Source organism: Orussus abietinus, unplaced genomic scaffold (assembly GCF_000612105.2).
Source record: "Orussus abietinus isolate OABI.00-Male unplaced genomic scaffold, Oabi_2.0 scaffold1, whole genome shotgun sequence".
Taxonomy (NCBI): Eukaryota; Metazoa; Arthropoda; class Insecta; order Hymenoptera; family Orussidae; genus Orussus; species Orussus abietinus.
In genome coordinates, this window is record NW_019396017.1 from 978,911 (window position 1) to 994,070 (window position 15,160).

Here is a 15,160-nt window from a genome sequence, read left to right on the forward strand (position 1 = left end):
AATTTAATTTTGGGTATAATAAAAATCGTATATATAAAGACATATGTGTACACTGTATATCACATAAGTTTATATAAAACTTATTGCGGGCTATTTAAGTGAGTCAAGTTGATTTTGAATTTTCTCCAGACTATGATAAAGATCTGTAAGTTCAGACTTGTCCATTTCAACTGTTAACTTCTTACTGGATTCCCCACTCAGGTCAAGTTGAAGCAATACAACTGGTCGGGCTTCTTTAGAAATAAAGGACGACGATGTTTCTACATTCAAGTGCCAACTAATGTTATCAACCTGAAGCAAAGATAGTAGCATGTAATCGGAAGAATATAAATTATTTCTAAAAGTTCTTTTGCATAAACATTAGGAAGGATTGATCTATAAATACCTTATTAGGAAAAATTGATTTCTTTCTGAACGCATCGACAATGTTTTTTGCATGAGTAACCCAGGCATGTAACAAGGCAGCAATTTTATCTTCTCCGATATTAAATTTATCCTTCATTAGAGTTTCCATTACAGCCGGTTTCATCATACAATAAGCAGCCTGTTTATAAATTTTAGTAATAGTGTCCAAAAGCAGATCCAATTCATCTTTGTTTAAATCTAAAGATATCATCAGCTTCTCTTCTTCTTCATCACTAAAAACCCTGTTGTCGTTAGCTAACTCTAGGCTCTGACAGATTCGGTTAACAAGAAGGCGAAACTTTCCACAGTCTAGTCTCTCTACTATCTTCAATCCTTTTCTGACACTAAAAGGAGTAAAACACATATTATTTAAACAATAACTAACGTAAAACTCGCAAAAATATCTAAAATCGTCATACCTTGGTGTTATTTCATTCCATGTATCCATTTTGACAGTTCCTATTTCGAGGTTAGGTCAGAATCTGAAACAGAGTACATAGTTCGTTAGATGGTTGATAGATGTCCCCACAAGAATATATAATTTCGAAAGATTCTCACGGCGCAATTCTACCATAGCGCGTGACGGTAAGGTTAGGTTACAGACATTTTGCACATAGCGCTGTATCTACATTATTTATATAGCCGAAGGCTTGGTCCTCGAGGTTCAGTTGCGGCCAGTTGCGGCACATGGTCGCTAGCAGTCGCAGAGCGCGTATAATCGGCTAACGAATGACGGTAACCCACTGCGGTGTGCATTAACGAAAAAACCATGAAAAAGGTGTTTTACTTTGCCAGGCATTTTTCGAAAGTCGAGTAGTGTCCATGTGTCGTTTTCTGTTTTCACGAGCTCCGTGACCCCGTGCTGCAGACCTCCAGCCTGCAGGCAAACCGGAGTGGTATTGACCGCCGTCAAACTAGCAACCTGCGTGGCCAGCCGACGATCTTCAGCCCTTTTGTCGCAAGTACTTCGAAAACTTACACATGATTGCCAGATTTTCAACTACCTAGACGTGCGAGGTTCTGTCAAGAATATCGCGAAAAAAGCGGCCGCCGCTCCGAGCTGCGCTCCGTTTCACCGCGGCGATACACACTGACATAACTCCCAGAATTCCTCGCACGTGCTTGTTCGATTTCAAATATCGAAAACACTCAGGTCGTTGAAAAACATTTCTAATGCCCCCTTAATGTGCAGGATACGGTTTTTCAGGATAGAGCCCTCGATCATGAGGCAAGTATTTTTGCCAGAATTCCAACCGCATCGTTGCACTGCCAAAAATAACGCGCACCATTATTTATTACCGTTTTAAAGAGTTCGGGAATTAATCCGTCACGTGGTTCACTCAATAGATATCCATGTCATTAATTTGCAGATTCGAATCATCAAGTTCCTGCAGTGACAATACGCGTTAATCCGGGGGAAGTGTTAATTCTCCTGAACCGGTGCTCCTAACCAATGTCTCTAGTGCCCTTAGTCGTAGATTAGTTTAATAAGCCGCGCTTCAATTACTTCATCAATACACATGCGAAGTGAATTCATGAATTACAAGCACGCCGCTTTCATTTACTCGCCCTGCAGTTGACTACGCATAATTTTTTATCACGAACCGTGATAATGGACGAGTCGAAAGATTTATATTTTTCCATGGCAGTTTCATAAATAACCGTCGTTCCTCTCGATCGACACTTTTATTTTCCTAAATCTGGTTTAAATCTAGAAATGATTAATCGACGTACGACATTAACATATATATGTGAATTAAATACAACGTAATGACCTCTGTGAATTAAATATAACGTAATGACCTCTGTGAATTAAATACAACGTAATGACCTCTGTGAATTAAATACAACGTAATGACCTTGATCGTAACTCATTGCTGACCTCATTATTCGTAACGGACAAAATTCACGGTGATAGCGGCTTTAACATAGTCAAAGCTATGTATAGGTGACACTTTGTTTTGACTGCAAAATGGAGATTTGGAGATATTGGGTTTGATACAAAAAAAATAACCATCTAGACAATTAGTTACGATAAGATATTCTCAGGGTTAAGAAACCGTGTTATACAAACTTGTTTCTCGTAAAATGTAATGATGTACGATGTCCACGAGTGATATTAACATATCTCCCTTTTACGATACAGAGTCGCGTTAATTATCCACCTCGTAGCTTACGGATGACGTAGCTTGATTAATATTCTCGAAAGTCATTCTTGTCAACCTACAAAGTGTTGAATTACCATACGCACGCCTTTGCGAATTTTTTGCCGGATTATTTCTGGTCTCCAATTGAAAATATCCTAAGAACGCTCAATCATACCGTAATGAGTTCAATTGACAAATCAAAAATCAAAAATATTAACAGGTATCTCTTTTCGAATGTACTCACAGCTCTGTTCAGATTTCTTTCGTTTATCTCTCTCATGTTCGAACTTGAAACCACGTCGAAACACTTCTAATTTAAACCAAGGCCACTTTTTCCACCTGTGTCACGGAGATATGACGGATTGTACTAATGTACTTATTATTCGGCAGTGGGAACGTTCAAATTTGGCGCGCAAAGTCGAGTTGCGCGGCGAGTTCGCTCTTTAGTTCACCGCGCCGCCGCTAGATGGAGAATCACCTATCCAGTCCCTGCTTTCATGTATCGCTGCAAAATGATTTAAAATATTGGATGCATGTTGAAATTATGTCGAATTGCCCGTGAGAATGTTTGATTAATTGTACTTCTAAATAATAACTGAAAATAGACTAGTTGAACTAATTTGGAATTTAATCTGGTGGTGGTGCTATATTCTCTACGTTTCTCGCTAGTGGTGATCATAGGGTGGAGTTTCTATATAAGACCAGCGAGCTTCTTCTCTCTCGGGTAGTCCGATACTTCCCAGGAAAAAACCAACGCATTATGCGGCCTATTTACAGACCACATCATGTCCAGTACAATAAAACCGTCATCGATTTGATAATTTGCTTTGAAACTAAACTGTGGAAGTGACTTCCGACTATCTTTTTCCTTTCCATAAAAGTTAATCATTTTTTTTTAAAACCTTGTAAATATCGTCTAATATATTTCTTTCAGTTGTACCTTAAAGGCTATATTTAACTGATAAGGAATGGAAAAAGGTAGTCATTATTGGCGCCTCTAAAATCCTCGGAAAGGAAATGTCGAGAGATTATCGTTATCGTACGTTAACGGAATTGTCATTTATCGAGATCTTGGCGCCCAGACTGATCAAAGTACAAACCGTTTGTCATAAATATCGGGACTTTAGTTGACCAAATGTACGTGCCTTTCAAGGAAAAATACGCGATCGTCGTTCGGACCTCGATATTAATGAAGATGAGATTAAAACTCGATGAGTAATTCCCGAATTACACAAGGCTTCCTTGATTCCGTCATGATTACTATACCGTTAATACATCTTTGTTAATAATAACATTTCTAACGGATGAACCGAAATCGATTTCGGCAATTGCAATTAATTAGAATTTTGATAAATATTTTCGCCGCTTGAGTGCCATTCTTTCACAAATCCGACGTATCTTCTATTTTTCCAACGACGTTTCGCAAACGTCGAGTTTTATCGAGGACCATTATTTTTACGCGTGATTCTTTCATAACGACCAACATTGATAACAATGACCTTAAGAAGTTTTACTGGCGCTAAAGAACAAAGTTTCCAAATTATTTTGTGCTCCGATAGCCCGATCTGACGTGATTTCTTTTTTTGACAATTAAATTAGCCCCATTTTTACCAAGTTCTGCAAGGTGAATTGTCATTCATAAATGCCAAATTTTCAAATTTATCATTTAATCTGAACATTCTGTCATGTGTGTTATGCCACAAAACCATCCATTTCCTCGGTGATAATTTCATTTTTTGTTTTTTTATGAACAAGCACAGGTACCACGTTGAATGGAATATTTTTGAGTTATCTCGACTCACTAACCACATATCATGGTCAGGGCATTTAGCGCGTACCCTTGATTTGCTAATTACATCAGTGCAATTTATTGGGACCCACTAAATGGAGCATTGTTACGCGTGGTTTATCTTCTTTTTTTTCAGGCCATAAAGACTATTTGAAACGATTTCCCCTTGCCAGTAAATTAGACTTTTGAAAAACGACTCGCATGGTCGTAAAGTTTATGCGCGCATTGTGGCGAAGGAAGTCGCCCACGTAGATTGAATCACGTGTGCCAGATACATCCAACCAGGATGGATAATCCGTCACTCGTGGGGGACTAGATGGAAATACGTCTATTTACGAACTTGGCCCTGAAGAGGGCACCCTAAATGTGACACGCAGTTCTCTTTCGATAGTGGATCGATATGTCGGAGACCGATTCAGCCTCCGACAATCGATTCGCGAGGTGCGCCCCGATCTACCCGTCCAGCTGATCGGCGACCACGTGGTGTCCGTTTGACAGTACTTTGACAGTTCAACGCACGTGTTGTGTTTTGGGATCAGACGGTGCTCATCGAGGCCATTCCGAGACAGTCTTGAAGAGGTTCCTGGTTTGATGGACGAAGAGGGCCCTGATCGAAGACCACCCACGAAAATGGAGAGGAAGACGAGTATATTCGAGTACTACTCCTACAATCCTGGACGTAAGTGAAGACTATCCGAGATTAGAGCTCTGTAACGATAAGAGAGAGGAGTTTCGATTTTAGGAAAAATATTCAGGGGTCGCGCGGTGTCAATGGACCGGATCGAGGTGGATTTAATCAGGCGGAGGAGATAAAAAATAGGGTACTCGCAGACCTTTCGACATTCCTTGCACGTGTACCTTCGCGAAAGACTTTCGATTGTAGGAGAACATAGAAGGCATTCTCAGGGCCATCTTGTGGTGTCACTGGTCTTGCTAAGAATAAATTCATCGACCCTACCGCCGTGGTCGCGACTCCCAACCTGGGCTCTGAAACGCATCACGCGACAGGGATCATACTTGCCAAATAATGCGGAAAATATAGTTTAATGCTTATGACACCACGATTACGTGCAACAATCGCACCCCGATGTGCTTTTGCGCATAGAAGTGAGATTAACTCGAATAAAATTTCCTCAAACTCTTGTCCAAAGTACGGTCGATACAGCGACTGCAGATTGAGGCAATCAGTCAAGAGAAATTGGATAATTAATCGCAATTCATTGTTCGATATTTTTCCTATGTGTCTTGATTAGGTCGACGACTGTGATATGTAGTTACAAGTCTATAGCTCGAATTAACGTTAAGAAACTGACAATGTAGTACACACAGGAGTTGATAAGCCTCCTATCGTGCAACTTCTAATTTCTGAGTCATGCGTCCGGCCTCGTATTGGCACAGACGTCTGGTAACTCACATTGTGTCGCGAAATGCTGAGATTTCGTTCAGGGTGTACAAGCAACGAGACGACGATAGAAACTCAGTGCTGCGTGCCAAGTGATTTGCATTTTCGAAAGGCCTCCGCATATCCTGAGGACTCGGTCAATGCGTGTAAGATGCACATGCACCTGTCTCGGCTGGTCTTTGGCGCGGATCAGATAGAAAATTAATTTAATCCCAGGGAAAATCGATTGCATCTCGGGCTTGCAAAATGAAGCTTCCCTGTTATGGACCGAGCACATATGTCGATACGTAGGTAGATATTCGAAAGCGTGCCAAGTGAATGCCTCTGACAGTCGATCTAGATCGCTCAACAGTGATGTCACATGCCGGCCTGAACTTCTGGTCAAGATGGCAGTTTTTTTTTTTTTTTTTTAATTATTCGAGGTCATTGTCATTAAGTGAGGAAATCGTTAACTCACCGCGGTCTGCCGTGTAAAGGAAGAAAATTAACATCTCAATTGAGTTGTGAAATGCGCGCGGCATTCTCGTATTGTTTATGACACGTACGGCGGGAATCACCGTTTACGTATTGCGAGTAAATTTAGAATGACAATCTGTTCTCCGTATTATTGTCGATAATTCATTTGCAACCGAATGGACCACTGAGTTGCGATTGGCTCGTCTGCGGTGTTGACAGGCTTCTCGAGGAATCCTTGCGAAATTGGCAAGGCTCTCCAAGGAATAGGAATCCCTGTAACATGTTATAATGTTTGCTCATAAAACGTCGTTCATTAAATTTTACGGAGTTATTAGAAAGTTCCTCCTCGTGAAAGTCGCGAAACTGCCTCATGGTAGTCTCTGGTCGCGTTTACTTGATATTAATTATTGACGGTAAACAAATTCTGGGCCGACGTTGTTGTACCGTGATTGCGGAGGGAGTCAATGAGAACATTATTTGGGAATGTGTTGAAATAATAATAATAATAAGCCTGCCTTAATCGTCCATGTTTGATTCACGAGCCGCTCTTGCGTTAAGTACGTACATATCCGTACACACCACACGTGCAACGCACTAATCTTTCCAAATAGACAAATGACTACATTCTGGGTCCACAGACGTAACTTTGGTTAAGTTGCGCCCCTCGTTTTAATTTCGTCTTGAATTAGTATTTCGTGACTAATCATGGGATACTCGGGCTATACACGATGATCATGTCAGGTGAGAATCGAGAACGAACATTGGCTCGCTCTAGAAAGAATGTCTATTAACATTTAACATTTTTTATTAATACGTTACCCCGATTACTTCACACGTTGCGCTCTCTTGTTTTAATGCCCGAGCTGTGCCATTTATTTTCTTAGATCCGAAGATCGCAATAACGTTGCGTGCTTTTCGACGCGTAGACGGTGTGCCGTTTGTACCGAAAAGTGTCCTTATCAAGACTAAATACGAAATAGAATTCAGCTGATGCGTCAGTTGTCTGCAATCGTAAAGTTCAATGATACCTTGAAACAGTCCTGCGACAACAATATCACGTCATGTGAATAAACAGAAAAGCATGTGGGCGAGTCGAGTATTGCAGATTAAATGAAACTGATAAGGGATTTCATCGTCTTTGACCATACCCTTCAGATTCGTCTTACGTTAAACGATTAATCTCTCAGATATAACGTCACTTTTATGTCAACTTAAGTGCATTATATGGCGATGAAAATTCTGCGACCTTCGACTATACCCTCAATTTTAGCGTTAATGGATGTCTCTTATCCGTAGCCTGTAAGTTACTGAAAGACATCTTGTGACGCTAAAAGCAAAGTATGAGTAACATCTACAGGCTTGAAAAGTGATCTTTTTTATTAGAACGATTCCTCTTGGGCGAATAGATCGTCTCGATATCTTATTCGAGTACTCCTTAGGTAATGTCCAAGTGACGCACTCAAGTGAGCAATACTGACCAATGTCCGCGAGTCTAAAGGAAAGAAAAGGCGCGACCGGGCAAGCCTCTCCGGCCAGCCAATCAGCGCGCTCGATTCCATCCAAGCACGTCATCGGTATTACGGCTTGCTTGAAAAAGGAAAGACCGAGTGGCCGGTTGTGCATTACTCGCATGCCTTTGCCTAGAGCTGCACGACGCCGAGCGTATAGTTTCCTAGAAACCTGAAGTTTACTCCAAGTCCGCAAAGTTCAAACGCAGAACTGCACTCTCGCGGCTCCGAAATCTTCGATCGGTCTATCATTGTATGTTATCAAGGCAAGTCGGACGATTCTTTCCTTTTTATCTTTGAAACGGGGATTGCCGGCAATCGGACCGGAAAATTGGTATAAATTTCTCACGTTAACTCTTCGATTCTTCCGAATGGAAAATTCTGCCTCTTTTATCCGCCTATCAAACGTCTTGTGATTATAAGTAACTTTTGTAAAGTGGATTTCAATATATTTTAATAATTTCTGAATATTTTCCTTCCAGAAATAATGCCCTCTTCAGGTACTGGACCGTTAGTGGGAGTCATCGACCTCGGCACTCGGACGACGGGATTCGTGGTGAGATTTTATGCGTTATCTATTTACATCACTTAATTAATACGCGCTATCGCCTGAACTCTAATTAATTCTGTAATGTGTCCTATGTTTAATGATGTGCGCGATGGGAAGAATCATTTTAGCAAATTGGTGGTAGATCCAGGTATGCGAAGGTAGGCGCAGCGATTGATCGCCCGATCAAAGTATCAAGCGTTGCATCACCACACGGACTGTGATCTTATTATATCAGGAATGTTCGTGAGTTTTCCTTGTTTGTTGTAATCATGATTTTTGCTCGAATAGGTCTTCAACGCAAAACACGTCGCTCAAGTTGCCGCGCACCATGTGGATATCGAAGAACTTAATCCAAATGAAGGATGGGTCGAAGTGGACATTAAGGAGGTTTTCCGTTCCGTGGAAATTTGTATCGAAGAAGTAGTTAAACAACTCGAAGCCATGAATTTAAGCCTTTCGTTAATGGTCACCATTGGTATCACCAATCAGAGGGAAACTACGGTGGCGTGGGATGATAAAACGGGTGATCCACTCTGCAATGCAATAGGTACAATAATTAATCAAACAGATTATCAGGTATTCCAATTTTTAGATTTACCTCGAGTGTTTCAGTCTGCATTTTTTTTTTTTACAGTTTGGTCCGATATCAGGACGGATACCCTCGCTGAGCAGATAATCGCCAAGTTTCCTGATAAAAGTAAAAATTATTTAAAACCGATATGCGGATTACCGGTTAATCCCTATTTTTCGGCTTTGAAAATTCGCTGGTTGAAGGACAACGTACCGGCAGTCAGAAAAGCAATGCGCGAAAAGCGGTGCAAAGTTGGAACCATGGATACGTGGTTAGTGTGGGTACGTCCTGAGATGTTACTTGATAATGAATGTATTTGTCAATATATTTACTCACGTATTAACAATGTCATGCTCATTGTAGAATTTAACAGGAGGTAAAAATGGAGGTCTGTACATCACCGACGTAACGAATGCTTCAAGGACCATGCTCATGAACATAGAATCTCTGGCATGGGATCCTATACTCTGCAGGTATTTCGACATTCCGATGGAAATTTTACCGCAAATCAGGAGCAGCTCTGAAATTTATGGTACAATTACCGACGGACCGTTAGAAGGCATTAAAATATCCGGGGTGAGTTTAATATTAATGATACCCATAGATTTACTATTCTATTTTTAATCAGACCGCCGATGAATCCTAATGATAGAGGTCGATAATACTATCGGTTGCTTTTCTTTTTTTCTATAGATTCTGGGCAATCAACAGGCGGCGCTAGTCGGACAAACCTGTTTGAAGCCAGGCCAAGCAAAGAATACATATAGAAGCGGATGTTTTCTCCTCTGTAACACCGGAACTAAGGTACACCCTGTTCTTTGCTTTCAATATCCGAGACATTTAGTTGCAAGCGAACGCATTTCTTCAGAGTCTGTTGATGTGTTTTATCGTGCTTCATGTGATAATAACGATTTCTCAGAGAGTGCATTCGTCCCATGGGCTAGTAACAACAGTGGCATACCAATTAGGTCCAAACAAGCCGGCAGTTTATGCTTTAGAAGGTTCCGTGGCCGTTGCAGGGGCAGCTATAAAGTGGCTAAGAGACAATCTAAAGCTCATCAGTGATGTCAGTGAATGTGAGCATTTAGCAGAAAGTGTTTTCAATACGGGGGATGTTTACTTCGTACCTGCGTTTACTGGTCTTTATGCTCCTTACTGGAGACAAGATGCCAGAGGGTAAATGTTTTAGCTTAACACTTCAAAGTCGGGTATTTGGTTACTATATCTCTTCTATGATTTGAAGAAATTAATCTTGTACGCATTTCAGAATTATCTGTGGCCTTACTGCATTCACTACCAAGAAGCATATTATAAGGGCGTCTTTGGAAGCCGTGTGTTTCCAAACGCGAGATATTCTTGAAGCTATGTATAAGGATTGTGGCTTACCTTTAACGAAACTGCATACAGACGGGAAAATGTCGACCAATAAATTATTGATGCAACTGCAAGCAGATCTTTGTGGAACTCCTGTGTGTACGTAGAGAAACGGATCTCTGCCGTTTTCATTTATATTCATTATGCGTAGCGTATGTTTCTTTCAACGTCAGCATAAATTCTATTGATAGAATGAAAATGTTTAATTAGCATTTTCTATCAAATTTCTAATTTACAGTTAGATCAATAATGCCAGATACCAGTGCGTTGGGTGCCGCTATGGTAGCAGGCAACGCAAAGGGTATAGACGTTTGGGAGCTGGAAGGCCACCAAGTAGAGACGGTAAAAGTTGAAACATTTTTGCCCACTACCACTCCAGAAGGTTTGCTGCAGCTAATATATTTTTCAAAACGTGAATAAGGGATGGTTTTAAAACATCCTAATTAAATATAATTAATTTACAGAGCGGGATTTGAGGTATAAAAAGTGGAAAATGGCCGTGCACAGAAGTTTAGGATGGGCGGCGATGAAAATATCCGATAATATGACAGGTAAAGCTCAAAAAAGTAGCAAAATCATATCGTGGGAGGACCGACTAAACTGCAAGAATCTCTAGTCTCCTTTTCTCCATTGACTGGTTATTAAGATTAATTCAAACGGCAGATGTGGTAAAATGTGTTCACTGCTGTAAATAGAGCAGAATAGTTTTAAAGTAGTGATCAGCATTAATCGTGACAACTGTCCAACGCATCCTTGAGACACTGAATAATTTTTTATTTTGTGTGCAATGTATGTGCTGCATGTGAATATTATGTTTGTTAAGGCGTGAAGACTTTATATCGTGTTATTACTTGCGTCTTTTAAATCGTGTTTTTTACTTAATTGTATTATAAAACAATTTTGATACAGTTTATAATGATTATCGGGATTAATAAATAATACTCCTATCAGTATATATATAAGTTACCCGTTTGATGATACGCATTGAATAACATCAACATTCCTGCTGTGACTACATTTAAAATTAAGTACTTTTAAGAATATAACAAATCGCTCTGTAGTTTTCCTAAGTTATGTCAGACAGATTGTCAACTTTTGCTTTAGTGTGTTATTCATGAAAAATTTGAAGTTAAAATGTATAATGTTCATAATGATTAGCTATTAAAAAATGCTTTCGGTTACATTTGTTTGTTAGAAAAATCGACGTGTATTTTTTTTTTGTTTTAGAAGAGAGATATCGGATTTTGGCATCGATCCCAGCCAGCTGGTTCATAATGACAAGTTTCATCCTATTGCGATTAAGTTATCACGTAGAAACCCGGTGACGACAAGTCTACAGTGCTGTGCTGAAACCCACAATGCTTGGCAGATAACCTCAGAGAAGAATCAAACGATTTTTTAAATCGTTCTCATATTTGAACAAATGGGGAGACATTTAAAAAGAATATCGTTACAGTTAGCTGCGTTTCAACAAGTCGGAAGATGTGAATCCATTCCAGTTTTCCCATTAATTCGTGTTATTGTAAATTGACTTTGGGATGGTGTCATGAATCACATTACTCACTCGTTAAGTGCATTATTATCGAATGGCAAGTCATGGTACCATTGTTCAACTGCCTTGCCATACTAGTCGGTTTAAAGAAAAAAGTTAAACCCACATATAGGCAGTAAAATTTAAAGTAAAGTAACGTACAAGTATTCACAAGTGACCATACTTCTGTTATCGAGTGCTGATACAACATAGAATGTTCACTAGTTTCTACTTGGAATAGGCGTATTAAAATCAATGTACAGGCACTATATATTTCTATTATTCACAATACTATAATAGTGAATGTTTGCCATTATTTGTTTGGCACGGTTATGCAGGATACATAGCCATATCACACAAATCTAGTTTTGATAGAGACATTTGAAAGGATTTAATGATCCTGTGACAAAATTCTCACATGGGTTTCGTTTATTAAGTATTTATTTCAAATGAAACACAATTTTTAAAAGTATCTAGTATGTTTTACTACCGTTCTTTTCAAACGTGTATTTTTATGTCTGTATTATACGATAAATTGCTGCTTTATAAAAAGTAATAATTTTGTGGTGATGTTAAAATAGCAAAGTATAAAAGTACAACGAAAATATAAATACCCTGTCATTTTAGAAATTCAATGTATTATCCTAGAGCGAGTTATATTGCGTATGAAAATATTTGTTGCTATTAAATTTGCAAGGCTCATGTCGCATCGTTTTACATATCGGACTACTTAAATGTATTACGTGGTGTTACTTTACAATAGTTGCTTATGTATTTATTTTTTGTTAAGTCTTTTGGTTCCCTGTAAAACATCTCGATCTCCTAAATAATTAACTACAAATACACAGCTGTTAATAAAAATATCCAATAATTTAGGTAACGGTTGTCATTATATCTGATCGTACTGAAATCATGGAGACATTGTATATTATTACAGCACATGTCATGTCGAAAGCACAACTTGTCGTACGTTGTCAGGTGCCACTGATTAATAAATAACCCCGACCAATTCAAATGTCATAAGCCAAACCTCCTCCCCCAGTACGCAGCGTTAATCGATTACGATTTAAAAGCCTTCCTTACGAATTATATCAATTGTAAATAAAAGCTTTTGAAAATAAATCCAAACACCCTCGCCCCAACCTGCGTCGCAACTTCAAGGAAACTTCGCGGCAACTCCGATTAAAATAAACATGGAAAAAACTGCGAATGTTAAATTCCCAGATTTCGTTGCATCTGGAACATATCGACCGGTGAGATCCGAGCACTGGTCAATCGATGCGGAGGATGCGGGAGGTTCGAAAGTGGCGCTATAGAATTGATGGCGATCGACACGCCACGAAGCGGCGGTCGAGCGAAGTTTGGCGTACTACCCGGGCCGCCCGCTTACGGCGCGGCAGGCCGTGGCGGTCGGCAGGAAGAGCGAGCAAATGGTCAGTAACGGGCAGGATGTCGAATGGCGTGACGTCGCGGCGCGTCTCGCGTTGGAGACCTCGTGAGAACGTCGCGGAAGGGCCTTCGGCGTATTAAAATGCGTCCTGCTCCTCAGAGGTTGAGCGTTACGTAAGGGTCGGCGGTGCGTCGGCAATCTTTTCGGGTCTCGGCGGCGGCGTCGGCGGCGGCGGCCAAGCGGGATCGAGTCGCATCGCGTAGCCTCTGGCGGCGGGGCGCGAGGCGAGGCGAGGCGAGAGAGTCGAGCCGAAGCGAGCCGAGCGAGCCGCTCTCGGCACCGGGGGGTCCGGACCTCTCCGCACGGAGCCAGGCCTCAAGATGTCGGGGCACAGCAGCCGCAGCCGCGCCGTGCACATCGGCTCGATCTTCCAAAAGCTCCAGGGTCGCTTCGCCGACGCGATGACGCCCCCGAAGCTCTCGACCGACAAGCGGATGCTCGACAAGACCTGGAAGCTCATGGACAAGGTGGTCAAGCTATGCCAGCACCAGCGCATGAACCTGAAGAACTCGCCCCCGTTCATCCTGGACATCCTGCCGGACACGTACCAGCGACTCAGGCTCATCTACAGCAAGTACGAGGACCGCATGCACGTCCTCCACGCCAACGAGCACTTCTGCGTCTTCATCAACAACCTGATGCGTAAGTGCAAGCAGGCCATCAAGCTCTTCAAGGAGGGCAAGGAGAAGATGTTCGACGAGACCTCCCACTACCGGCGGAATCTCACCAAGCTCAGCCTCGTCTTCAGCCACATGCTCTCCGAGCTCAAGGCCATCTTCCCCAACGGCGTCTTCGCCGGGGACCAGTTTCGCATCACCAAGTCCGACGCAGCCGAATTCTGGAAGGAACGCTTCGGTAACAGGTAACGGCGAGTCGAGGGTTTGCCACGGGGCACCGTTAGTCGCCGATAGGGTCCGAGCGGATGGATGGAGGGACGACGCGCGCCCCGATCCGACCGACCTAACCTCAAAGGCGGCTCGGAACGCGCGAGCTGCCCTTCCTCCCTCGACTTTTAACGTTGAACTATTGACGGCTTATGGACACCTACTTCTACCGATGACGGCGAAATGATCAGTTTTTAAATCAAACTCTCATTTCTGTCAATTTAACGCAAGTAATAGTCTCTTTGGGAAGCGGAGTAATAAACGAGATGATTCTTCTAAGCAGTACTTAAAACAAATTTTTTTTATTTCAGTTTCGATGGTTGTTAGGGTCAATTAGACTTTCTGTATAATAATAGATGCAAGGATTCAGACTTTATGTGATTTTATCACAAGGACATCGAATCGAATGTAATGGGAAGACCTAAAATGTTTTACGTATCTTCGCATCCATCTATGGGAAGAAGTGATGTCGGGGAATACTCATTTATTTTAAAATGAAGACTTTGAAGTGAATTATTCAACCGGTCATGGTAGAAATAGGTACGGTACATATGCATCTCGGAGTGAGCTGTAAGGGAAAAGAAACAGAAAATGCAGAATTGGTTTTACACATATAGAGAAACTAGAGAAATGGATTGAGGAAAATCAATAGAATTTATGGAATAATTATAAATCTTAATGTTAACCCTTTGCCCTCGTGAGTCGACTCTTGGTTGATTCGATGCAGCAACTCGAATGGCAAGTGAGAGGAGACATTGACTATTCGTGTTTAATTTGCATGAACATTCGGTGGCTTATCTGCAGTATCGTGTAGTTCTTTCGATGAAATTTTATTAGATTCAAAGATACGTGAAATATTAAAACGTAGTGCCGTACATTAATTTATGTTCCATCGACGTAACCTCGAGTTTCTGGTTCCTCCTAGAGGACGAAGGATTAAAACCGGTCGTGTAACCGGCTCGGTAATTTAACGTTAACCTCCTCATCTTTTCGCCAAGGCGAAATGGCTGGCCACGCATTAAATACGTATAATCATTTCTCTATGTTTTTCGAGCGAGTGTCGCGGAAACGCGCGGAAACGACCGCCTCCGTT

The 15,160-nt window shown here is 41.3% G+C and overlaps 3 protein-coding genes across 10 annotated transcripts in view; 2 read left to right on the forward strand and 1 right to left on the reverse strand.

Annotated features, from left to right (window-relative positions):
* Positions 1-3: 3 nt before the first annotated feature.
* Positions 4-6,162, reverse strand: LOC105698096 (COMM domain-containing protein 10). Of its 3 annotated transcripts, XM_012422040.2 has the most exons (6): positions 5,175-6,162; positions 4,861-5,049; positions 2,797-3,057; positions 825-887; positions 386-749; positions 4-291 (listed from the first exon to the last, which is right to left on the reverse strand). In XM_012422040.2, the coding sequence occupies exons 4-6, from the start codon at positions 851-853 to the stop codon at positions 91-93; spliced, it is 594 nt and encodes a 197-aa protein (XP_012277463.1). In that variant the 5' UTR covers positions 854-887; positions 2,797-3,057; positions 4,861-5,049; positions 5,175-6,162; the 3' UTR covers positions 4-90. The 3 variants fall into 3 exon arrangements, with proteins under 3 accessions (XP_012277463.1, XP_012277464.1, XP_012277460.1); XM_012422041.2 differs by lacking the exons at positions 2,797-3,057; positions 5,175-6,162 and having other exon boundaries at positions 4,861-4,911; XM_012422037.1 differs by lacking the exons at positions 4,861-5,049; positions 5,175-6,162 and having other exon boundaries at positions 2,797-4,737.
* On the forward strand, positions 1,086-12,855 carry LOC105698095 (glycerol kinase). Of its 5 annotated transcripts, none has more exons than XM_023434684.1 (12): positions 1,086-1,367; positions 4,881-5,020; positions 8,190-8,263; positions 8,546-8,804; positions 8,892-9,109; positions 9,192-9,404; positions 9,522-9,632; positions 9,748-10,004; positions 10,096-10,301; positions 10,441-10,584; positions 10,667-10,753; positions 11,430-11,527. In XM_023434684.1, exons 2-12 carry the CDS (start codon positions 4,933-4,935, stop codon positions 11,525-11,527), a joined length of 1,755 nt encoding a protein of 584 aa, XP_023290452.1. In that variant the 5' UTR covers positions 1,086-1,367; positions 4,881-4,932. The 5 variants fall into 5 exon arrangements, 4 of the variants coding, with proteins under 4 accessions (XP_023290452.1, XP_023290453.1, XP_012277458.1 ...); XM_023434685.1 differs by having other exon boundaries at positions 1,086-1,363; XM_012422036.2 differs by lacking the exon at positions 1,086-1,367 and adding an exon at positions 7,639-7,973 and having other exon boundaries at positions 4,889-5,020.
* A 334-nt stretch (positions 12,856-13,189) lies between these two features.
* Positions 13,190-15,160, forward strand: part of LOC105698031 (E3 ubiquitin-protein ligase CBL-B) — a 30,490-nt gene continuing 28,519 nt past the window's right edge. For both annotated transcript variants that reach the window (XR_001103899.2, XM_012421873.2), the window contains exon 1: positions 13,190-14,045. Coding sequence is in view for 1 of the 2 variants with exons in the window: in XM_012421873.2 (XP_012277296.1) it covers positions 13,504-14,045 (542 nt within the window). In the remaining variant the exon portion in view is untranslated. The remainder of the gene's footprint in view (positions 14,046-15,160) is intronic.